The sequence below is a fragment of the Pagrus major genome, chromosome 6, assembly GCF_040436345.1.
Source record: "Pagrus major chromosome 6, Pma_NU_1.0".
Classification (NCBI taxonomy): Eukaryota; Metazoa; Chordata; class Actinopteri; order Spariformes; family Sparidae; genus Pagrus; species Pagrus major.
This window is the reverse complement of record NC_133220.1, coordinates 18,247,318-18,271,542: the sequence shown is the minus strand read 5'-3', so window position 1 is coordinate 18,271,542 and position 24,225 is coordinate 18,247,318. Positions and strand designations below refer to the sequence as shown.

General features: G+C 40.3%; 5 protein-coding genes across 5 annotated transcripts; 3 read left to right on the top strand and 2 right to left on the bottom strand.

Annotated features, from left to right (window-relative positions):
- Positions 1 to 4,936: 4,936 nt before the first annotated feature.
- frs3 (fibroblast growth factor receptor substrate 3) lies at positions 4,937 to 12,271 on the bottom strand. Its single transcript, XM_073469016.1, has 7 exons — positions 12,114 to 12,271; positions 10,258 to 10,383; positions 10,065 to 10,153; positions 9,700 to 9,886; positions 8,461 to 8,622; positions 6,355 to 6,476; positions 4,937 to 6,263 (listed from the first exon to the last, which is right to left on the bottom strand). Exons 3-7 carry the CDS (start codon positions 10,128 to 10,130, stop codon positions 4,944 to 4,946), a joined length of 1,857 nt encoding a protein of 618 aa, XP_073325117.1. The 5' UTR covers positions 10,131 to 10,153; positions 10,258 to 10,383; positions 12,114 to 12,271; the 3' UTR covers positions 4,937 to 4,943.
- Positions 12,272 to 15,369: 3,098 nt separating this feature from the next.
- tspo (translocator protein) lies at positions 15,370 to 18,798 on the top strand. Its single transcript, XM_073467844.1, has 4 exons — positions 15,370 to 15,534; positions 17,572 to 17,747; positions 17,843 to 17,981; positions 18,104 to 18,798. The coding sequence occupies exons 2-4, from the start codon at positions 17,575 to 17,577 to the stop codon at positions 18,275 to 18,277; spliced, it is 486 nt and encodes a 161-aa protein (XP_073323945.1). The 5' UTR covers positions 15,370 to 15,534; positions 17,572 to 17,574; the 3' UTR covers positions 18,278 to 18,798.
- Positions 18,799 to 19,469: 671 nt separating this feature from the next.
- Positions 19,470 to 21,641, bottom strand: uqcc2 (ubiquinol-cytochrome c reductase complex assembly factor 2). The gene is made up of 4 exons (XM_073467845.1): positions 21,472 to 21,641; positions 20,253 to 20,327; positions 19,731 to 19,797; positions 19,470 to 19,646 (listed from the first exon to the last, which is right to left on the bottom strand). Exons 1-4 carry the CDS (start codon positions 21,607 to 21,609, stop codon positions 19,540 to 19,542), a joined length of 387 nt encoding a protein of 128 aa, XP_073323946.1. The 5' UTR covers positions 21,610 to 21,641; the 3' UTR covers positions 19,470 to 19,539.
- Positions 21,642 to 21,702: 61 nt separating this feature from the next.
- On the top strand, positions 21,703 to 23,910 carry tomm6 (translocase of outer mitochondrial membrane 6 homolog (yeast)). Its single transcript, XM_073467847.1, has 3 exons — positions 21,703 to 21,855; positions 22,428 to 22,553; positions 22,745 to 23,910. Exons 1-2 carry the CDS (start codon positions 21,758 to 21,760, stop codon positions 22,522 to 22,524), a joined length of 195 nt encoding a protein of 64 aa, XP_073323948.1. The 5' UTR covers positions 21,703 to 21,757; the 3' UTR covers positions 22,525 to 22,553; positions 22,745 to 23,910.
- On the top strand, positions 23,042 to 23,910 carry c6h1orf74 (chromosome 6 C1orf74 homolog). Its single transcript, XM_073467843.1, has one exon. It carries the CDS (start codon positions 23,042 to 23,044, stop codon positions 23,831 to 23,833), a length of 792 nt encoding a protein of 263 aa, XP_073323944.1. The 3' UTR covers positions 23,834 to 23,910.
- Positions 23,911 to 24,225: the final 315 nt, after the last annotated feature.

Here is a 24,225-nt window from a genome sequence, read left to right as displayed (position 1 = left end):
TTCAAGATACGCGTTCATGTTTGTACAGTAAACACAGAGCACAGCCCTTTTGTTAAACAACCCATACAATAAATTCAGTATGAGGGAACTTAATGACAGGTGTTGTTATCTCGACTTGTAGCTCCTTGCCCTGCAGATTACATCAGCAGAATAAAGCATACCAACGAGCAGCACTAAATGATTTCACAGACACCTGGGTGAATCACGCCTAGAGCATAAACACTGGGCGTTATGAAAAATGAAATGCTTGAGATAGCATCAGCCAATTACGGTGAGTTATGAGATGGGAACTGCACTTCTTTTACAATTATATCACATGTTTTTGTGCAGAACTATTTGAAAACTATTACTTAAAATACCTATTCATTTTGATTATAATCTGTAAACACAGGAGTATGTGGTAATGACGCTGTAATCACTTGTAACTGGTTCGGGTGGTGGCGAGGTTACTGCCTTACAACAAAGATAGTCAACACATTTAGACATGGATATTTTTTTTTAAATGACCATAAAACCACATGTAACAATATTCTGAGAAAGTAGATGAAATATTTTCTGATTCCGATATGAAACATCGCCACTGGTTTGAAAGGTTTAATACAATAAAATTTAATTTAAGTACTATGAATGCTCACCAACTGTATGGTTCTTCTTTTCTTTTTTCTTTTTTTTACTTTCATGGCTAAAATTGAACTATAAAGATTGAAAAAATAACATTGTACCTGAAATAAAAATAAGACGGCTGATTCACAGGAGAACAGGTGATGGAATATGTAAAGCCCACAGCTCCATAGACAACTATTTAGATTTCAAACTTCACACACTGGTCTGATTTAGATCAACAAAACAATGCTATAATTCACCTATTATTGCAAAAATGTAAACATCCTTCCAATGTATCATGACAATATCTATGCAAATAATGCAAAATAAATAAATAAATAAATGAATAATAGTTGGCCTTTTTATAATAGAAGAGAATTAAATTGTTAATGTTTAATGGAAGTCTGATGGTCAAATAAAAATACAAACACTCAACTTTTGATTTTGGGTTATTAAAGGAGGTCATGTTATGCTAATTTTCAGCTTCATACTTTTACTTGGGGGTCCTAGTAGAATAGGTTTACATACTTCAATTTAAAAAAATACATTATTTTTCTCATAGGTTGCATTGCTGCAGCATCCCTTTTCACACTGTCTTGAACGCTCCGTTTCAGCTACAGAGTGAGACACCCCGCCTCTTCTTTGGTGAGAGTTTGGTGAGAGTTGCACATTTGCATTACTTAACGGGCAGGATGTAGCCAATCAGAGGCAGAGTAAGGTGGGTCATGCTGAGCAAGGTAGTGTGATCAAAAATAACACTGCTACAGCAGTAGCAATTGTATGTCTGCTGACGGACTGGAGTGTATATATTTTACAATAAATATATAAAAATATATATTTATATAACGCCTGTTACATAGTGATGCACATAAGTTACGTAAGTAAAGGCTTGACGGAGTAAAGGCTCTGTGCAGTGCAGGAGCAGTGTTTTCTGTGGGAGAGAGACACTCCCTTTGGCGTGGACTTTGGGCTTTTTTACTTTGCAGACCTTTTACATGCACAACAATGCTACATAACACAATAAAGGAAAGGCAAAAACCCAAAAAGCATAATATGACCTCTTTAAGGCTTCTGTGTTGACAATGATGAAAATAATCGTTAGTTGCCGTTCTACAAACCAGTAAATAAAATATAAATTTTTTCATCAAATATCTAAAAATTATTTTTTAAGCAAAAATACCAAATGTCTTCTGGTTGCAGCTTATTCTTTGTGGGGACTTTTTTTTAAATCATTGAATTTTGGGTCATTGGTTGGTCAATCAAAAAATATAAAAGTTGTGAAATGCAAAATATGTTTTAATCATATCTGAAAATAACAGATTAGTCATAAAATATGTAAATTAGGGAAACATCTACTTATTTGGAGTAGAGCTTTTAACAGTTTTATAAAACTAAGTTAAATATGTAAATAAAATGTATAATGTAAAATAAATAGACATAGCAATTTAAAAGGTGCAATATGTTTGAATATAGTTGAAAACATCCAAAATATTAACTGAAATTGTCAACAGAATGTGAAGAATTAACAGCCTGTCAGAGCCCAAAGCTCCTGAGCTAGCTAACACCAACACTTCCCCACTGCTCTGAGCTCCTAGTCCAGACTGCTAGCTGCACAGCTAACTAAGCTAACTAGCTAATGGCAGCTACACTTAGCAGCAATTAGCAGTTACTCAGGTGATATGCAGCCCCCTATTGGTTTGGAGTATGAATTCAGGTGGCCAATTCTTACATATCGCACCTTTAAAAAACCTAACTTTGTGTTCAGTGACATTGCGATGGGCAATTTCCATTTTTTCTTACATTAAACTAAAAGATTGACTAATCAAAATTTTTAAAAATAGTCACTAATGAATAAATAATAATAATAAATACATCTAAATACTGGAAGCTAATATTATAAGGCCCTGAAAACATTTTGTCTGTGTTGTTTTCTGGGCAGGTCCTAGGTGGAAAACGCTGATCTGAGCACCAATCACAAACCTGAAGCTGTTATTTTTAATTGTTTTTGGTTTGAATCAATTTGAAGAAATCGTCTCTGTTACACAGAGCATCTCATGTTACACAGAAGCCAAAACAAACCTTCCTTATCAGAAGTTGAGAATTTGTAGTTGTGTTTCACATTTATCTCCTGAATGCTCTGTTTAAAAAAAGAGATCAACCTTGGCTTAATGCCACAATACAACTGCATTTTAAAAACTAGGAAATTTGGCCTTCCCCCATCAGCTGAAAACATTAAATTGATATGAGCATTCAACAAAGAGATGACAGCATCTGTGGGCCTGTGCTTCCGCTACCTCTCCTACCAGACGCCAGTTTGTCAAGAAAACAATCTTAATGAAATAAAATATTATTGGTCAAATGAAATGTTAGTGGCCAAACCTTCTCTGAAATGGTACCTTGTATTTCTACTGCTCAGAAATAATCTCAGAAGAACACAACAAAGCTACTTCTATTAGCAATTAACGATATGGTAAGATCTGACATCGCATAGGTTCAAACACAATGTTTTTGTTTTGAGTAGCTGTAGTTGACACAGGCTACTGTTAGTATGTACACGTAGCAGCATAAAACCACCCTAACTGTGATTATCAGACTACAAGTTTACCATTCTTATATCTCACTCCGAAATGGCTGTCGATGTGGCTGAGGTGGAATGTGCAGATTTTGTCGTTTAAATTTCTACTTATCCTTAAAAAGTTGGATTCTGTTTTTTTTTTTTTTTTTTAGGTTTGTCTCCCGTCCGAGCATCTCTGTCCTATAGTTTTTTACAAATCCTATTGGCACGTTTGATTTTAATTCATCATACAGTTTGCAATTAAGTTTTGGCACTTAAAATATAAATACAGTCTTTCTTTCTTTTTTTTTTTTTTAAATATAATTAAGCACAGTTTTAACAGTAACACACCAGTGTCCAGTGATAATTTGAGGTGAAACTTTGGTCTCCATATTACCAACTGGATTACAAAAACGCTGGTCATCACATGGAAAACAAAAATAATTACAATTTCTTTTTTAAAAGGAATGAATAAATAAATAACGAAATAAATAAATAAATATCTGACTGAGAAGGTTGATAAATAGCTCACAACAATCTTCACTGCATGACTTTGCGACAAACTTGATTTCCCCTTGAACACAGACCATTCACACCTGATAACTAACAAATGATAGATTCAGCACATTTTTATGTGAGGTTATAGCTTAATGCCACTATTTGAGGTTGTTGATGTCTCCATCAAAACATGTAAATAAATTCTATCTACAACGCTGACTAAGAATTAAATATTTGGCCCCCTGCTTTTGGTGAAAGGACACAGTCGAACCTGTGGCTCCAGTGGAGTGGGAGTAGAGACAAAGAGCGCTTCAGTGGCCCAGGGTCAAAAGTGCAATGTGACAAGCGTAAACCACGTGGACCTCCTGCAGGTCTGGGATGATATGCAGGAGGTGTGATCAAAGATGATATGCTACTTTTTCATTTGCTGCATGTGGACAGGAGGGAGCCAAAAGCTCGTTTTTAATCCATGTGTGCTACTTTTACCATCATTCAGTGTAGTATAGTTTCTCTAAATTTCACCAACATTCCTGTTCATTTAATTTTTTTTTTCTTGGACTGGACGACACCATTCCTAAAATATGATAAAATACAATTCCATAGGATTGTGTGCAAAATGCTCTATAGGCATAAAATAACAAATAATGGTCTCTTCTACCAGCCACAATATTAGATTTAGATGCTTGTGATGAGGTATGAATATTGGCCAGTATCTTGGAACCATTAACCTTCCTTCATGCCAACAACTACTCTACTTCCTCTGTATCTAGAGTCCCATCTTTGACTCACGTATTATTTGTGTAAAAATACATATGGATGTAGAATAAGTAAATGATAGGAACAATAGTATTTGTGAGTGAAGATGGGTCTATGAATTAAAGTTTGCTAATCCAGTATGGCAATGACTGCTTCCACTGAGGTCTCTGCTCTAAGTCTCGCTAAGCATAAAATCATACATATACTGTATATATATTATTTTACGCTTATATATATAAATATCCATATATCCAGCAAACATACTTGCAGTAGTAAAAACTGCCAATTTCTCCAGAGAGCTTCACACCACATATCGAATAAATAACACAGAATAAAATGGCAAATTCTCCTCAGAGATTTCTCATTTCCTTTTATATGCACAGATAGGTTTCAGTAAGTTTCTAATTAGGTACCTGTACTGTATTATTCAGCCCGACAGTCGAATGGATGGATGACAGTGAAGGGTCCAGTGTGCTAAGATGAGGATAAGCCTTCATCTGTCTTCGTCGCTCCTCTTCAGTTCGAACACTGTTTACAGAGGCAGGTCTGTGCTGTTGTGGCGAGTCTTTCTGGAAGTCCCATCATCCCTGGGCAGAGCTTTCTGCAGGTTGGACATGGCAGCGGTCTTCTTTAGGTCAATGACTGCGTAGCATTCACTGCGCCGGGGTGCCTGTGGGCCACATTTTTTGGGTGGTAGGCGCTGGTGCTGTGGCTGGGTTTGGGCACCCCCACTGCTGAGGGCTTGGCAGGGAGGTTCTCCCTCTAGGTCCACCTGGATGTAATTCAGCTGCCGCGATGGAGGCATGTGGCCGTGCTCACAGCCTCCGACCCCTGACCTCGATCGTCTGCCTAAATCAAAACTAAATATTCGCCCCCCTCTGTCTGGCTGACATGGCCTTGGGTGCGGGGGACAGGCGTGTCGGAGCCGAGGCTGGACCTGCTCTGTGTTGACATAGTTCTGCAGGGCATCTCTGTGGATCCCCCGACCATCCTGATGGTACCCGTTGGGTGTCCCAGGGCCTTCTGAGAACTCGTACTCATCAAAGTCTTCCTCTTCTTCCTCGTATTCCTCCTCATCCTGCTCGTCGTCTTCCTCTTCCTGTTCGTCATCCCGCTGCAGAGCGCTGTACTCCCACACTGGTGGCAGAGAGGGCAAGTTTTCGTAGTTAAGCAGAGCTGTCCGACGATGACCCCCGCCCATGCCCCTCTCGCAGCCGTAGCCCTGCGGGGGTAGGGATGATGGGCCGTGGGGATGCGGGTGCAGGAGGGAGTGGGTGTGACTGTCCCCAGTGCTGCTGCTGCTGCTCGAACCCACAGACTGCGACACACTGCTGGGACTCAGCCTCTGCTTCCGGCCGCTCCTCAGCCCGTTGATGTTCTCGTAGGTGAGTTCGCCGCTCTGGCAGCTGTCCGCGTGCTCAAGGCCCGGGTGTCGGTGAGGGTGGTGATGGAAATGGTGATAGGAGTGAGAGTTGCACAGGTGCATGGAGGACTCATCTCCTTCCGTCTCTGAACCTGTTGCACCCTCTACTGGCTGAAGGTTGTGAGGATTGTGTCCATGCCTCTCCCGCTCTCTCTCCCTCTCTCTCTCCAGCAGATGACGCTGTGCCGGAGTGGGGCCCAGCATGAATTTGACCTCCTGCGAGGACGGCTGTAAGAACACCTGAGGATCGTTATGCTCCTCCAGGGGACAGCACCGCAGGTTGGACTGCGGATTTCCTTGGCCCCCAACAGGCATGGCTCCCCGTGTTGTTTCAGGGAAAGTGCTGGGTCGCACCTCGGGCAGGGAGTGCACACAGTGACGCATAGAGAGATCCCCCTCCATACTAACAGTATTTACATAGGTGTGGGTCTGTCAGGGAAAATATAAACAGGGTCAAATTGTGAACTGGCACAAATACAATAGCACAGATACTATAATGAGTAGAATGGGTAAATGTTACCTGATCTTCCAAACCCATGAGGCTATGTCCATGATCATCAGCAAGAGAGGGTTGGGAGGAATCACCTCTGATTGGATAACCGGGATATCCATTGGGGAAAGCCTGGACAGGGAACGCTGGGGCTGCGAACATATTTATGTGACATTATCAAGACGAGATTGAATTTGTTATCAAGAGAAGCCCTGATTCAGTGAGTTCAACATGTGCAAAAATGCAATACTCCGGGAAAATGATGTGTTACGAATAGTATCAAGCATAAAGAAGGGGAAAGGGAATCATAACATTAGACTATATATTATCTTAGATTTTGGATATCATTATATCGTTATGGCATCAGTGTGGTCTTTTCCTGATTATTTTCTGAACTAACCAAACTGTTGTACTTGTTGTTATACTTGCTTTTTCCCACTAAGTCATTATATCCACATTACTAATGATTATTTATCACAAATATCACTGTGTTTATATCTTGTGAAAATACTAATAGCCACATCACTCCAACAGAACCAATCACAATGCTTGTTTACAATAACTTCCAGGTAGAGAACATTTGGATCACACAAGAGCTTACGTAAGAGCTTAATTGTCTTTTTTCATGGCGTTATAAGTATATACATCTAATTCATCTAAAATGCATGTTTGACGCTTTTGTTTCTCATTATTACAACACTTTCACTAATCTTAGTGTTGAGAACTTATTTACCTGTTCGGCCACGGATTAAAGAATATTACATTTTAAGTTTACTCCAAACAAGCAGTTAGTCTGAGATGTCGCTATTGGGTAGATATCAAAGACACTAGCAAAGCAACACAAACAAACAAAATTAGAATCCCATCCTGTTCCTGTACAGTTCTGTAGTTTTCCCAGAAAGGTTTGGCACAATCGTCTGTTTCTATTTTATTTGTCTGCTGACTGTCAACAAGAATATGATGCCAAATAAAAAGAGATACAGCGACACCAAAGCAACTGTTTTAAGCAGTACCACAACCACCACCACCTTCATCCAAAGCAACAGAAACAACCCAGCATACTGAAATTGGCTTGCTAATTTCTGTTACATTCTGCTTGAAAGATACAAAAGATGCTGTATTGTAGGCCACTGGACTTTCAGTTTCTTGAATACGTTTCACCTCTCATCCAAGAGGCTTCCTCAGTTCTAACTTACTGGAGGGGAGTGGGCAGGCTTTTAAACTGTAACTGAAACTGAAACAAGTCCAGTTGCCTATGTTACAGCACTTAGATTTACTGTGACCTGGATGACTGAGAACCTTCATCAACATACAAAAACTGGTTTAGCCGGATGATATGAGGTTTTAATATCAAGGTACAATATCACCAGTTTAATCACAAGACTATTCAATCACTTACCCTCTATGTCACAAAAATGGCTAAAGAGTACAATATGTCATTTAACTCTTTCAAATTACAAAGCACTAGACAGATACTGCAGACTGTCCCACCAGCAGGGGGTGTTGCTCATTTTTTAAACCTTAATTTTAGGGACAAATCACTTACAATGTCCTAGTGTTATTTGTTTATAATCATATTAACCTGGTCCCATTACATTTTAGTGACAGTATTACAATACAGTCATTATTGCAGCATTATCTTGATATTATATGAAATATAACAACCACTTTAATATGCAAAATGACATGATTAATTCTTAAATTCATCCTTTCTCTCAGATAGTCATATTGGGGTTCACTGTCTTACCCAAGCCAAAATAAAATTCAACTTACTATTCATTCAAACAAGTGAGCTATGACCCACATTATCTCAATTCAAGAATTCTGTCATAATACAATGTTTATGAGGGCACTTAAAACATGATGGTAAGTTTTCAGCCTGCCATATACCATATATACCACGACCATATAAAGTGGAAGTCCATGGCTGCAGGCTGTCTAAAGCTCCACTTGGTGTTATTTGAATACCTTTGTACCTGTGACTCACTGGAGTTAATTTAACCTGCATCTAATAATACCTTACAAATTCTGCTAATTTTACTGCTGTATTGCTGCATCCAAGTTCTACAATTAGTCTTAAGTGTATAATTAGCAGGACTCCTACTGTGTGTGTGAGCGTGTGGTGTTGTGACTCACTGTTGGGAGTCTGTGGCGTGCGAGACATCTCCATCTCTGGTGTGTGACCACTGCGACTCATCATCATCGACTCCTCCACCACGTTGATGCTGTTACATTGCATCAGCTCCTGAAGCAGATTGAAGATCTCTTCTGCCCGAGAACACTTGAATGCAAAGATTCCTAAGTAAACAAGCAAAATAACAACATTGTTAGGCTAGCCACAGATAACACAATGAAAATAAATGGATGATGGGCTTTAGGTTTACAACATTGTAACCTATTTTGTCCTTTTACCCCCCAAAAAGGTACTTCTGGCTAAAGTTTTACCTCCGCCAAGGAGGTTATGTCTTCACCTGTGTCCATTTGCTTGTTGGTTTGTCAGCAGGATTACACAAAAACCACTGAACTGATTTACACAAAACTTGGATGGAGGGTGGGTATCTGCCCAGAATAGATCCCATTATCTTTTGGTGTAGATCCAGGAAGTTTTTCTTAACATTTCAAGATTTGTGTCTGACATTTTTTCATTCCTGTTTCTTGTTGAAAAAAAAAACAGGCATATTAAGGTGGCTGGTGAGTACAAAAGGGGACTGTTGGGCCTTGGTGGAGGTATTCGCTCTACTGAGTGCTATTCAAGTTGAGATCAGCACCAAAAGTTATTGGAGTCTTTTCTGGGCCAAGACCCATCCTCCATCCAAGTTTCCTGTAAATCCGTTTAGTAGTTTGTGTGTAATCCTGCTGACTAACCAACAACTGGTGAAAACCTAACCTCCTCGGTGGAGGTAACAAACTTGGCATGCAGGTGAGGAATGTTTTCCGTTGTACCTACTGCACAGAAGGAAACAAAATAAGAAACAGACGAGGAGAAAAGAGGTGACGAGGTTTTATAAATATGCCACTACATCTTCAGCTGGAGCTTCATCAAACTGATCCACCATGGCTAGTCTTGCTATTTCGTGCTATAGCTCCCGCAGCCTGCAACGTTCACACCACAGCTCCCACTTCGGTTGCATTGCAATTTTTTTAAGTGACACACTCCAGAATGGGAAATCAATCTTGTGTAGCTTGAAGTATCTGCGTCGTGTTGGCTTACATGCGTATATGGAATTCACCTGTGGTTTTCCAACTGTGATGTGTCAAAATGTCTTCAGTGAAAATGTCTAGTAAGTAAAACCACACCAATGTTTAAAATAGTATACAAAAAAAGAAGTTGTAAATGGTGGATGGTGTCACTGAAGGAGAGAAGATGTTGCTCACCCTGCCCCGTCTGACAGCGACGACCGCTCTCAAAAGAGAACAGGTTGGAGTCATAGCCGTAGCGTCGCAGGCAGAGATATGGCCACCGGATGGCGTCCCTCTTACGTGTGTGAAGAATGAGCTCGGTCTGGGTGAGCTCCATGATCCCAGAGCCCAGCTCGTTGCCCTCATCATCCACATTGGTGACCTAGGACAAGGAGACAAAGCGTGTAGATTATTGAAATAAACTGTAAAATACATTTGTTTACCGAATCATAACGACACATGGAAACAAACAGTGCAAGTGGTGGTGACAAACAGGTGGTTACCAGACAAAAAATCTTGTCAAATATAATTATTATTATAGTTATTTTACTATTATTGACCTTAAATTTGGTGAGATGGTTGTCTCGGATGGGGTCTCTGTACAGACAGCTCCAACAGCTCCCCATAGCTTCAGCAGGCCAGCTGAAACCTGTCAAAGAAACAAACATCATCAGCCTTTTCCATTAACAATATCAGCAATGTCATACCCAGCTCTGACAAAATAACACTGAACGACACAGACAAACTTCTTACTCAGTCCAGGCCATCAGTGTGAAGGGATTTACGTCTCAATCCCAGGATCTTCTGCTGGGCATCGTCGTCACAAGCCAGCTTGTTTGTTGGACTGCCATCTTCAAGAGAAGCATGGTGCTCCCCCCCCTGAAACCATGAACAACATCAGGTTTAGACAGAAACACTTGTGTGTCAAATACCAAATATAAATTGAGCTTGCTTTAGCAGACACATATATGGATTCAGGGCATCCTGCTGGCCTAGACACGCTGAACCTGTTGCATGTCATCAGTCTTCTTTCTCGTCTCACCTCTCTACTATTTACTTCAAATCAACTATACATTAAGAACATTTAAAATCATTATTATCAAACATTTAACATTGTGACTATTTAGCGAAAAAGATACAGTGAAAGTTGCATGTTTTCGAGCTTTTCCCTGTCTGTCAACACAATGAAATATCTCCTGTGTGTAACTAAATGATGGAGTAAATTTGTTTATTCCCTGATGCACAGATTCAACACACCAAATCAGTATCAGCACCGGTACTTTCCTCACTTATTGTGTATCGACCATGACATAACCAATCCACATTAAATCCAATTTCTTTAATCATTTTATTCTCTATTCACCTTGGGACGCCGACTAAGTTTTAGTCCCACAACAACCCCCGTGTTGCCATAAATAGCACAGCAGTCCCCTTCACTCACTCACATATACTGGCCACCTACAGCAAATACGCCAGATTTTTTCATCAATATCCATGCATTATCCCCTGTGAAATCAACCAACACGCTGAAGAAAGTTTTTAAAAATTCCTGGAGTTAATGGGGTCTACTCTAGTACATAATCCGTCCTCCGTCAAAGTTTCATGGGAATATGTTTCAGTAGTTTTTGTGTAATTCTGCTGACAAACCAACCAACCAACAAACAAATCCCTGGCAGAAGTAATTAACAATCTATTGCCACAGAGAAAAAGCTGGTAGTTTGTAGACCTTTGAGTCTTGAGACTATTTTGTCCCACATCTCCTATGCACAATATTGAAAACGCAAAACAATATAAGAATAATATACTTCTACAGTGAGTTTCCTGTAACGTTACTACTGGAAATCACAAGCTAAACGTCCAAATAGGCTAAATGTGGCATCTTATAACCAGGACTGGAAAAATAACACTGAACAAATACACAAAACAATCTTACACGTCTGTGATCCGAGCTCGTACTCAACACAAAACAGGCTGAAAATGCCTCCTGGTTTTTTTCACATCTGCACCAGTGATCATCCTGTGATTTGTGCTCCTTGTCACCCTCACACAGCCTCCAAACACATTTCACATCAACACCGCCGCATTATGTGTGCTCTAACCTGGGCCTCCACATCTGACTGGAGATGCCAGGCTGGACTCTCTCTCTCTCTCTTACACACACACACACACACACACACTCTCTCTCTCTCTCTCACACACACACACCACAATCACAGCTACCTTGAGTCTTAATAAGCGAGCAGGCTAAAGAGGTCGGCTACGTTACACACTTGTCACACAGCTTGTTATTGAATGGGCCCCTCCATCTGGGCTATTTACAGCAGAAAAAACCCACAGCCTTTTCTCTTTCCTTTTTTTTTTTTTTGCTCAATTAGCCAAGCCGACGCAGAGCCCCAAAAACAAGCCGACAGCGAGGCTTCATCTGCCCCATCTGTGTGCAGCAGAGACCTCGGCACAGCCATGCTACCATGAAACACAGCACACTGACACTAAATGCACAACGACACGGTTCAATGAGCATTTGTTCTCATTGGTGTGAGGATACAATAGCGTGAGCACATAGCAGTCAACGGGTAAGTGGAGAACGACAGCGATGGTTTGCTACTCACATGTCTGGCACGGATTTTTTTATATATATATATTAGCCCTAATGCGAAATGAGCATTGAGACTGCAATTAGTTATCGGCGGCGGCTGCTGCTGCTGCTGGTAGCGGGATGTGGCACTTGCACGGCAGAGACGCGGGTAAAAGATGCAGTGGGAGCAGTAAAAATGTTGTTATTTTTTCCTCCTATTACGCCCCCCTACTGCAGCACGGGCCTCTGGCTGTATGACATTTCCCAAGCAGCTGGGGTGAGAGTTCACCGCCAGACAACGAGGCTGAAAGGAGCGGCAAGAAGGTAAGAAACGCTGGAGGACCAGAGAAGGAAGGTGTGCCTGCCTGACGGACGGACGGACCGGGAGGAGGGGCAAAAAACCCACCGAGCTGAGAGGAAAGAGCATCTCTGCCGTCACTTCACCGCAAATATTACCCTTAAAGTTTTTATTTTTAATTTGTTATTATTATTTTTTTTAGCAACACGTGATGAGGACTTTGTTTTTAATTTAACACTTTCTCTCCCAGAAGTCCCTGTTCTTTAAAAAGATGTGTCTCGCTTGTCATTATTATTACCTTAATGTTACATCTCTCTCTACATGCAGTTTTTATGTTCCCCTGCTAAAGTGGGAAAGTTTCTCTCTGCTAACCTTAGAAGATTAATACACTAATTTACTTTCTCACTGGGAGTCAGATGAGAAGACTGATACCACTTTAATTCTGTAAATATGAAACAACCGTCAGCAGGTAGTTAGCTTAGCTTAGCATAAAGACTGGAAACAGGGGGAAACAGCTAGCCTAGCTCTGTATAAAGGTAACAAAATCCACCTTCCAGCAATTTGAAAGCTCACTAACTCTTTATATCTAGTATTTTGTACAAAAAACAAAGTTTAAAATTGACCATTGGATGTTTTACAGGGGTTTATGTGCAGGACTAGTTGCCAGGCAACCAGTAGAGGAAGTTAATGTAGGCTCAGTTTTAGGCTGTGTCCGAAATAACTCCCTCATTCACTCCTCGCTATATTATAGGTACTCCATAAATTACTCAGTATTGAGCAGTAAATTGAGATTTTGTACGCTAAATAATAAACATAATTCTGCTTCATCACTGACAGCAAGTCACATACTGGTATTTTTTGCATATTTAACATGCAGCACATTTAACACCAAAAGGCTGTTTTCATATTCATCTGCTAAAGTGGGAAAGTTTCTCACCTTAAAAGAAAAGTTCCACGTTTATGAAAATACACTAATTCACTTTCTTGTTGGGAGTCAGATGAGAATATTGATACCACTTTCATGTCTCTATTGTAAATGTGAAGCAACAGCCAGGAGGTAGTTAGCTTTGCTTAGCATAAAGACTGCAAACAGGGGGAAACAGCTAGCCTAGCTCTGTCCAAAGGTAACAAAACCCACCTTCCAGCAACTCTAAAGCTGACTTACTCCTTGTATCTAGATTGTTTAATCTGTTCAATAAAGTTTAAAAATGACAATTGGATGTTTTACAGGGGTTTATGTGCAGGACTAGTTGCCAGGCAACCAGCAGAGGAAGTTAATGTAGGCTCAGTTTTAGGCTGTGTCCGAAATAACTCCCTCATTCACTCCTCGCTATATTATAGGTACTCCATAAATTACTCAGTAGTGAGCCATAAATTGGGATTTTGGACACTCAATGATAATCATCATAATTCTGTTTAGTCTCTGACAACAAGTCATATATGGTCATTTTTACATCTATTTTTGTTTCATTGTGGAATTTTTTAGGTCACAATATAGAGGGTTGAGTTTACACACTCAAAATCTAGACACTTAAATAAAATAGCAGACAGTAAATGTAGTCCACTGTCGGTGCAGGAGGACACCATTAACGTTTAAATATCGCGTTGTCACAAGTACAAACCTTGCATAGTTAGTAGATGTACATTTCCTTCCTTGATATGCTGTAATTTGGTAGAACGAAAGTAGTTCCTTCATAAAACTGCTCACAACAAGGACTGTGGATTATCACGAAACAAACCCATTAAACCTCCAAACAGCTCATAAATCTTGAGGATCCCACCTTTAAATACTTAACAACCCCTGAAAATCTTGTTTCTAATGACCTCAGGTGACATCACATTTGGTGCACCTCTGTCTACACCTAGAGGTTTTTAAAATTGTTTTAACGGCGCTGTCTAGTTGGTAGAATGACGGATTATAACATTTTAAAGCAGGTAAGCTGTTGTTTCCTATATACAGAGTGGTAATTGCAGCCGTGAGCTGGTATATATCAGGTGTTTGTCGTGTGTGATGTATGTGATCGATGGAAATGTGCTGGCACTGTCAGTACTGGGCTGTTTGTGTATGAAAATGCATAAAAGTACCATAAAACTCAATGACGGCCACCACATCATTCATGACTACATAACTGATGCCTCTTTAACAGCTGTTTCGGCTTAAGTGTAAAGGTGCGATATGTAAGAATTTGCGTTTAAAACTTTCAAAAATTAACAAAAATTACCAGAGCCACTATTGAAATTAGCATGCTAACTATAGGCCCTAGATGATAGTCCGATTATAAACACACACACACACACACACACACACACACACAGTTTACAGAGGCTACAGTTAGCAGCAGTTAGCAGCTATGTCTGGAGTTGTTTATGAATTTAGCAGGTGGCCAAATCTTACATACAGCACCTTTAAAACAATTTCATTCATGATTTAATGTGAGTAAGGAGGTCCACATGTTGACATGTAGATGCACCCACTGTAACTGAGCCACAAAACCGGGAGAGGTACCACTATGTCACTAGGCATCTGATTATTTAGGCATTCATGGCTTAAGTTTTTTTTTTTTTTTTAAGTTAAGTTAAATGTCTTCGGAAGCTCGATTATTGTAGAAGCTACTTGCAACAAGACAATTTTGACATGTTTCTCACGTTTCTAGCGGAAGTCAAACTCGCTATGAGAGGGGTGGGGAACTATCTCGACGGCGTGTTTAATCTTTGCTGTCGCCTACCCAGTCACGTATCCAGCTGTGTGTGTTTTGTAAGCAACAAGGAAATGTGTCATTTCTGGCCGAGCAGGAGGTTGGGTAACCACAGCGAGTACATTTTGTGACCTTTGGACCTCGGTAGCGTTATAAAACACATTTACTGAGCTACCGAAATACCGAGCTGACCGTCAGTCTCCTCTTGAGTTTGTCTTGGCGACCAATCGTTGCTAACCACGCCTCGACGTCACAGTGTTTGTGTGTGTGTGTGTGTGTCGGTGCAGGGAGCGTCTGAGGAATGTGTTACTGGCCACACCGATAAGACGGCCCTGCCCGCTCAACACGCTTATATCACAATACAGCAGCATGCCTGAGGTCTCCACTGTAGGTGTGTAGTCCGAGAGAGCGACGCACATATTATACATTACTGTGCGGAGGAGCTAACAACTGAGTGACGGGTGAGTTAAGTAACGTGTGACAGCTTTGACCTTGCGTTACCTCCGTGCAATATTGTGGTAGTAAAATTAGCTTCAGCGGTAAGTTTGAAAACTGCGGCAGAAGTCATGTTTTTCCACATGAAAAAGAAAGAAAAGACAAATTAGCTTCAAATTTGCATCATTTGCTGTTACCTTGAGACGTTTTTTTTGTTTTACTACGTTTTTGAGTGCATTTTCATACATTTCAAAGCCTATTGTTTTTTTTATTTTCAAGACAGCATGAAAATCAGCTTCTAAGAAACATGAAACTTCCTGTACCGCAGTTAATCTTCTGGTCAGTCTGCACTTAAAGTTGAAACATCATCACAGTAATGATATGTGACAAAAACTAGAGAAGTTAGGCCTTTACCGTCCTAAATTGTGTATTTTTATTTCTTATTTCACCTTTACTTAACCAAGGAACCTAAAAGAGAAGAAAGGGTCATTACGTCATTGAATAATGCTTTGGGGCCAGACTGCGGTGCCTGTTGTATTGAGGTCTTTGGGAGATGTAGAGAGTAGGTTAACCACTGATTTTTTATATTGACATGTTATTCCTTTACTCAGATTTGTGCAGGAAAACCTCCTGTTCGCAGTGCAGTCTCATCAGTCAGACCTGCCTCGTTTAATCACAATATTTTCAGTCATGACAATCATTTGGGGGTTAACATCAGTGGCTAACCTGCTCTCTGAAGTGTGGTCTTTAATTTTCTGGAGGCATTTCTTCATCAGAAGTCATAGGATGTAGATATGTTGGGTTGAAGTGTATTTCTCCACGCATAACTCCAATACAACTCTCACCAGTCTGGCCCCAAAGGAAGATTCAGTAACTTATCGACCCTTCCTCCTTTTTTAAGTGCCATGAGATAAAGATGTCTTTTACAAGACAAACCTGGGCAAAGATAGCATCCACAATAAAACAAACTAAAATACTGCATCTCTCTCAGACTGACCAATACTGTAATGCAAAGGCTGATATTTTTTAAATGTTTAAAGCAGCTGTCATCAATATTTTCACAATAAGAATGGATGACATAACTTCTTCTATGTGAATGGGAGTCACTAGTATTGACACCGGGTTTCATAGCCAATTTAACTTGGTGGCCAAAACCTCACTGGATGCACACTGGACCAAAAATACTTTTCCCCATAAGCTTACATTGTGAAAGAAGCAGCTGTATAACACTGGATAGTGTTTTTTGAGCATCGCAACCCCCGCGAAATGATGGGGTTTCACTATCAGAATTTGAGCCATTTAGTCGATTACATTTGGAAAGTCTATAATAGCTGCATCATTAAATTATTTCATTCCCATTCAGGTCAGCAAAGGGCTAAACCAGAAGTTAGTCTCTCGACCGGCAGAAGTCTCTAGTGCACATGCTTTATGGGCCATACAATGTGGAAGGTTTGCAGAATGTCTGGGTCATTTTACACCCAGGAAATCAAACTTTTTTGGCTTCTTCAGTGGGGCTCCACCTCTGATGCTATCATGTGTTCCCTAATTAAATCAATGCTGCCAGTTTTTTTTGTTCGCAACACATCATGGAGTGAGAAAAGAAAGCAAACAATAGATGGGCCACCGACGAAGTACAGTCGTCATTGTATAGTCGTGTACAAAAATGACTTGTCAAAACAGCCGTAGCATTTTCGTATGTCAGTGGACTAATTTGCCTAATCATTGCGGGCTGAAAAAACCTTTCACTTCCCACAACTGAAGAGCAGTTTCTGGGACTAAACCTTCTGGGTACTTTTGGTGTAAACCTGGCATTTTGGTCACTCTCACTGTTCTCATTGTTGTTTTTGGCCATAGCAAGCAGCTGTTTTCAGTGAAAAAGCCTTAAATACCTGCCCCGCATCAGGACAGTAAGAGTATGAATCTGACCAGACGATTTTCCATACATTTTAATAATCAGTGCCGCTGACACCTTTTAATCATTCCTGAAAACGTTTTTTGCTGACGTTTGATACCCAGCCCTACCAGAGGTTTAACAGCTATGATGTGCTGTACTCTCATCTCAGAACATGTGGCTGCCATTGGTTGGAATGACTGCCCTGCCACACATCGGCGGGCTGTATGGCGGTTACATCACACGCAAAGAGGTGAAGACTTGGTACCCAACCCTGCAGAGACCATCATGGCGCCCACCAAATGCAGCATTCCCCATAGTGTGGACCTGTCTGTATACAGGCATGGGGTAAGCATCATCTTGACTGGGTTCTGCAGCCTGTTGTTCTCTGTGATGCAACTTCCTTCTCTAAATTAGCTTGTTTTTAAAATGTTGTCATGCAGGTATGGCTCCTACCTGGTGTGGAAAGAGCTGGGGGGTTTTACTGAGGATGCACTGGTTCCACTGGGACTTTATGGGCTGCAGCTAGCTCTGAACTGGGCCTGGACTCCGATTTTCTTTGGCGCACACAAGCTGAAATGGGTAAGTTAACCTCGCAAATGTAATTTTTCTTTTAACTGGGAAATCAAATAGGAGGATTATGAGGGACATAGCAAGTGTGACAGCTTTGTGTTTATTTAACACATTCTCTCTGTCCAATCCAGGCCCTCATTGAGATCATGATGCTCACTGGGACTGTCGGAGCCACCATGGTGTCTTGGTATTCCATCAGCCGCACCGCCACTCTCCTGATGGCGCCCTACCTGTCCTGGCTGTGCCTCGCCACCTCCCTCACTTACTGCATATGGAGAGACAACCCAGAGAAGAAGGAAGAGTAGGATACAGTTCTGTGTGCTTTGTAACCAACTGCTTACATTTGGAATAATTTGAATGCCCGACTCTTATCTCTGATGGTTAATATTGAAATATCAGCTTATCACAGGCCAGTCAATATCTTCAAACATGGCAGATTAATGTGGAAAAATGATTTAAAAAGTCATGAGGTAATTGAGAAGTCGTCTTCTTATATTTTCTCGAGCAGACTTGTTAGTTTACATTCATGTGCAGCACCTGAGATGGCAGCTTATTACACTAGAGCAGATGTGTCACTCAGTCTGATCATAGCTTGAATGTTCAGACTGTGGAATAACCTGCCTCTGATCTGAACAAACAGATCCCTAATTTTAAAAAAGTGCATTCATTCAAAGCTCTTAAATTGCCAGAATAGCATTCAAGTCCATGTTCATGTGTATTTAAAATAAAGTGTAACACTGCAATTAATTGCCTTTTTCATATGAAGAAATGTTCCATGTGTGCTATAAATCAATTAAAATAAAGATTTCTATCCTGTTTATCACGATAGTGACTATTGTATACCTTGCATAAAAATGATTCCAATAAGTTATGTGCAGTGCGGTGAACAAATTGAACACTGGTATCACATTTGTTGTCAATATCTGCAAAGGCCCTGAGATAATGTATCAGAATTGATAGTGGTGGATAGAAAATTGAAATAGTGCATCCCAGAATTTGGATAATATAGCTAAGACCTACTCGTGGGGTGGATGCAGCCCTTTAAAGCATTATTATGTGGGAATTGACATTTTGTGCAATTTACCACCGCCCACAGTTTGAGTGTGACACCGCTGTAGTAAATACAATTTCCAGTTCTGTAACAGTTTGTCAGACGTAATGTATGTGCTTACTACAATCAAAACTCATTATGTCATAACAGTGTTATGAGTTGGTGAAGTAAACATGTATGTAATGCTGTGATCCTACCCTCTCACTTAAGTTACATAGTGCAGAAACAAGTGATGGGGGGCAAAGTGGCTGACACAGAGACACCATTCACCCTATTACAAGACACTGTACCATCAACATGATTTTGATATAAGAAAATCCAATAATGTATAAAGTATTTTAATCTAATTTATGTTTGTGAAGGGAATTCCTCTCCAATCACCCTTCTTCACATTCCCTTGTTGTAAAGTCTGCGGCAGTAAATCATAAAGACAACAGAACAGTCCATAAAGATACCAACAATAAGCTTTAATTTTATACATGCATTGAGAAAAGAACAGAAAGGAAAGGAAGGAAGTTATTTTTCAGGAGCTTTCTCTGGAACGTCTTCTTGCGATTTGGAGAATCTCTCCATTAACGTCTTCCACAAACCCTTTTTTTCCTCGTCCATCTGTTGCACGTTCCCTGGACAATGAAAGAAGAAAAAAACTGTAACAAAAGTGTGTTTCATAAATAGCCATAAACATAAATGTTGCAGTGGGTCTGTACCTGATAAAAGCAGTTTACACTCTTCTACTGTAACTCCAGTAAAGCTTGTGTCTCTTACACGAGGAAACTGTAACAGACACAAAGACATAATTACATGACATGATACATTTTCTGCATAATTTTCATGTTTAAAACCTAAAGAAAAATGTTAAATGCTTCAACTTACTGTTATCTGACAAATGAACAGTCTTCAAACATTTCTTTTGAAGAAATTAAGTTTCATAGGAGAGACAGTACTGTATTACACTGCTGCTAAATGTTAATGGGACACTGGTTAAGAGAGAAATTGTTTTATCATCATCTTCCATAGGATGAATGCTATAAAGTAATTGCCATAAGGTCTTTACAGTCTTTAACATGATGGAGAAGTTCACCCTTAGCTGATATATTTGATGCTACAGACAGCTCTGGAGGGGAAAGGTATGTTATAATGTATATTTTAGGTAAGGAGGTAATAAATTAATTGATGCATAGATACAGTTACAGAAGCACATGAAATATGTGAACATATTCTGTACTTACTCTTTGTTTGTATACGTTGGTGTTAATGCGGGCCAAACTTTCATACATCTGGTCACATTTCTCTGGATCCTGGATCTGGTGGGAAAAACATATTGACAGGATAAGTGTCACATAATAGGAATTTCTCATCGAGCACAATGTGAACTGCTACAAATATTGAACTTAAAAGGTAAATACCAACTACAACTGGACCAACACATAGGCAGTCTGATATTATCAGCTGATTTAAAGCTTATTACAGCTGCATTTATACAGACATTTTGGCCAATAAATAACAAGAACTTGGAATATGATACAGTATACTGTTGTTTATGTTAAAAAAGAATATTAGAGTATATTAATTTTTGTAAAAACTTTACAATAACCATATCAGCTATCAGCAGCAATAACATCAGAAATCTCAGATACCAGTCCTACAATAATAATTACCTGTTAATGAAATTTAGCAGAGTAAAAATAAAATAACAATTACAGCCTGACCAATATACTGGCTGGTGGATATTATCGGCTGATATTGGGCTATCACAGATATATCGGTGTGGGTGTATATATTGTCTGGTATGTGCCGATATGAATGAGAGAATATTTTGCAAATAAAAGATGCTTGGGGTAATTTACAATTATTAAATTCACAGTGAAGTTTACCATTTCAGTGCGCTGATGTCAATCAAGTTTGCTAAACTGTAAAGTATCTTTCCTTCTATGCACATCTTTGTCTCAGGTGTTTGATATTCACATAAGAGGGATGAGTGCAAAAATGTGTGAATAACAGCTGATATATCCATCTTGGAAATTTTGACTCCCTCCCCAAAAATCAAGTATTGGGCAGGTTCTGATAACGGTATTAGAGAAAATAGCAATACTAACAGTAGTACTTACAGTAGTACATACAATAGCATGAGGAGCATGAAACTACCTCAAAACTGTACTTAAAATCTTTCTTTAGCCACTTATGAAAGTTTACATAATCAAACTGCCTTGCTATCAGGTTCATTTACATTTGTGATAGTGTACCAACTAAAGTACATTAGCATTTGCATTGACATTAGCATTAGCACCACTACTGTTGCATTTCTAATGTTTAGGCAAGGTCGACGGCTGTCGGCTCTCTTATCCCCGGCTGTCCTGCTCACGGTTATCCACTTAGCTAGCTTAGCTCGGTGTGTTATGTAGCCTAGCAGAGGGACAGCCGTGTCTTGTGCCAGTTAAACTACAGTACCTGTGTGTTTTCACCCTCACGGAAGGCTACGGCTACTTTCTGCCGCAGAAACATCCCCAAATCACGGCCTTTCTTGAACTCGTCCCGTGGCCATTCCTCACACAGCTTCAGGAACCGACGGTACCTGGTAGCTGACATCTTTGGACTTACGCTAATCGAATTGTGTAAGGACGTCTGAAGTTTGAGCTTTATCGGGCACCGTACTTGTGTCACATCTAAACTCTCCCCCCTCCTGTCTGTTCTCCTCGTTGCTGCTGCGCCTGTCGCTACACTGCACGTTAGCAAGATGAACGGATCAAACGGCAAAAAGAGCTCTTCCCCCGGGGTGATGGAGTGGATCGGTTCAGCTTGTCGGTTCGCAACAGACAGAAACGACTTCAGAAGGTGAGCTAATATTAATACAATAATTTGTTTGACCTGTGTGGTCGTTAGCCGCGAAGCTAACGTTAGCTCATGGTGCGCCGGAGAGATTTGTCCTTGCCTCGTTCAGCCTCTTTCGCATTTCTGGACTTGTCAAACTTCAAATCCTAAAGTCAAGGTTGGATTACAAACCGGGTTAGATGGCTTGCTGTCATGGGGTCCCAGAACTCCGGGCCCCCTAAAGCTCCAGCCCAACCGTGTGTTATATGATAGCTTATCACTTGTTAGAGAAGCCGCACAGTTATATTAAAATCTCCACTGACACGACCTCTGTCTGTCCCACTTTATTACCTGGATGTTGAAGAGACTCCAGTGGCAAAATTTATTTTCTAAACATTAATCCTTTTAAGTTTACGAGAACCGATACCCAATACTTTTTTTGTCCCCTAGGAGATTAATCTGATTATAGTCACTGGGCAATATTTTTTATTTCCAGTGACCATTAGAATTGTGTTTGTTGTTTTTGTGCTGATTGTTTAAAGTGTTAATCTTGTAAGATTACTTGTGACTACTGTAAAATTGTGTCATTTTTAAAGGAATCTTCTGGTCAACCTGGGCTTGTTTGCAGCTGGTGTTTGGGTTGCAAGAAACCTCTCAGATTTTGACCTGATGGCTCCCCAGCCTGTGACATAACCTGGTTATAACATGAAACCAGGATGATGGTGAGATCATCTCTTTTACTTGATCCAGTGGGAGGTGATGTCCATGTACATCCAATTTACATTACTAATAAACAAACTTATGAAATTGGAATTTAACATCAAAACGTCTGCTACGTGTGTGCAGTTCGTATGCAGACCTATGTCAGAGTTGCTTTTAAATAATCGTCATGATTTTTTTTTGTTCTTTTCAGGTGTCTTGGACCAACAAAGAAGAACGAGGACATGAATAAATGATGATGAAACTTTTTTTACACATTTAAAACAAACATCCTGCTGTCCTGAATTAGCTTCTTGTTTCTGTAGAATAACTTGCTTCATGTCATCGTGGCCTGAAGAGAACTAATTACATTAAATCAGAGTCTTTGTTCTTGTTGTTGTTGACCCATAGAAAAGCTGTAATTTAATTTTGTAATTCTCAAAACATGTCTAATCGCTGAAGTGTATTACTATGTTACATTGTCTATTTGAATGGTGTGATTTCTGCAGCCATGTCCACTCAGGAGCTCTTTGTTGCTGCAGCTCGTAAATGTCTGTCTGCTGGTAGGAAATCTCTCTCTGTCCCTCAGAGTCTGGAGCTGGCTGCTCAGGTCTTGGCTGTTGATTTGGGATTGAAACCAGCTTTATTGTATGACAGCAACAGCGCCAGTGCAGATCAGGTGCAGCAGTATTTGAGCTCTTTGCAGTCTTCCCAGCTCGTGTCTAGATCACTCCTCACACTGGATTTAAACGGAAATGCTCTTATCGTGAATCCAGTTGCAGTCAGGTCAAATGTAGAACAGCTGATTCATGACGGCAGCTTGGCCGTGATTGATGTGTGCCACTCGCTGGAGAAGCCCACCGTCACTGATCCGCTCAGAGGAGAGCTGAAGAGCATGATACAAGATTTACTGCTGCTCCTGAAAGGGTTCGAACATCTGAAAGAAGATGAGAAACCTCATTATGCCGGAGAGAAATCAGAGGAGTGGAACCTGTGCACAGTGTTTGGTGTTTTATTGGGTTACCCTGTCACTTACTGGTTTGATCAGAACAAGAGCTTTGAAAACTGTCTGTCCATGACTCCCCTGATGGTGACTACAGCTTCAGCAACATGGCAGGCGGACTCCGCAGGGCACAAGTGTCTTCTGTACTCCTTCAGCATCCCGGCTGTTCTGCTTCAAGCGACGCAGCCCAACCTGGAAAACTGGAGGCTTCGTTTACAGGAAAGATTTCAGCAGCAAAACGTCCTCAAGGATCTCACCGTTTGTCAGTCCACAGTCACTCTGCCCTCAGTCTGTTTGTGATGCTAGCAGCATACTTTTGTCATGACGATAAACTAATGTTTGTTTACTTTATCACTTCATTAAAGTGTGTCAAAACAGCTGTTTATTTCTGAATATGTTGTGGTATTTACTGCACATGCACAACCTTTCTGACAAGTAATGGATTAAAGAGACCAAGGGAGCGTTATTTTTGTCAGATCATGCGATTCATATCAGAGGAGAACGACAGAGATTCCACAGATGTTTTCAAAGTCTAGAAAGTAATCAGTGTTTATATTCTGGTATATAAAATATTACCAACTGTACTGTATGAAGACAACAAGGTCATACACTTATTAGAACAATTAATTTGAGATTCTACGTAACCATAGAACAAAGCTTTGTTTTGGATTCCTATATAGACTGAATCCAGT

Bases quoted from the DNA above. Each gene is read 5' to 3' on its own strand.
- c6h1orf74 (XM_073467843.1), top strand. From the start codon at position 23,042: ATGTCCACTCAGGAGCTCTTTGTTGCTGCAGCTCGTAAATGTCTGTCT.
- uqcc2 (XM_073467845.1), bottom strand. From the start codon at position 21,609: ATGTCAGCTACCAGGTACCGTCGGTTCCTGAAGCTGTGTGAGGAATGG. The intron at 20,328-21,471 runs GTACTGTAGTTT...TTTTCCCACCAG, and splicing joins GTGAGGGTGAAAACACACAG to ATCCAGGATCCAGAGAAATG. The intron at 19,647-19,730 runs GTACAGACCCAC...TTCATTGTCCAG, and splicing joins GTGTAAACTGCTTTTATCAG to GGAACGTGCAACAGATGGAC.
- tspo (XM_073467844.1), top strand. From the start codon at position 17,575: ATGTGGCTGCCATTGGTTGGAATGACTGCCCTGCCACACATCGGCGGG. The intron at 17,748-17,842 runs GTAAGCATCATC...GTTGTCATGCAG, and splicing joins TGTCTGTATACAGGCATGGG to GTATGGCTCCTACCTGGTGT. The intron at 17,982-18,103 runs GTAAGTTAACCT...TGTCCAATCCAG, and splicing joins GCGCACACAAGCTGAAATGG to GCCCTCATTGAGATCATGAT.
- frs3 (XM_073469016.1), bottom strand. From the start codon at position 10,130: ATGGGGAGCTGTTGGAGCTGTCTGTACAGAGACCCCATCCGAGACAAC. The intron at 9,887-10,064 runs GTCAATAATAGT...TCCTTGTCCTAG, and splicing joins ACCATCTCACCAAATTTAAG to GTCACCAATGTGGATGATGA. The intron at 6,264-6,354 runs GTAACATTTACC...TTTCCCTGACAG, and splicing joins TCATGGGTTTGGAAGATCAG to ACCCACACCTATGTAAATAC.
- tomm6 (XM_073467847.1), top strand. From the start codon at position 21,758: ATGAACGGATCAAACGGCAAAAAGAGCTCTTCCCCCGGGGTGATGGAG. The intron at 21,856-22,427 runs GTGAGCTAATAT...TCATTTTTAAAG, and splicing joins GACAGAAACGACTTCAGAAG to GAATCTTCTGGTCAACCTGG.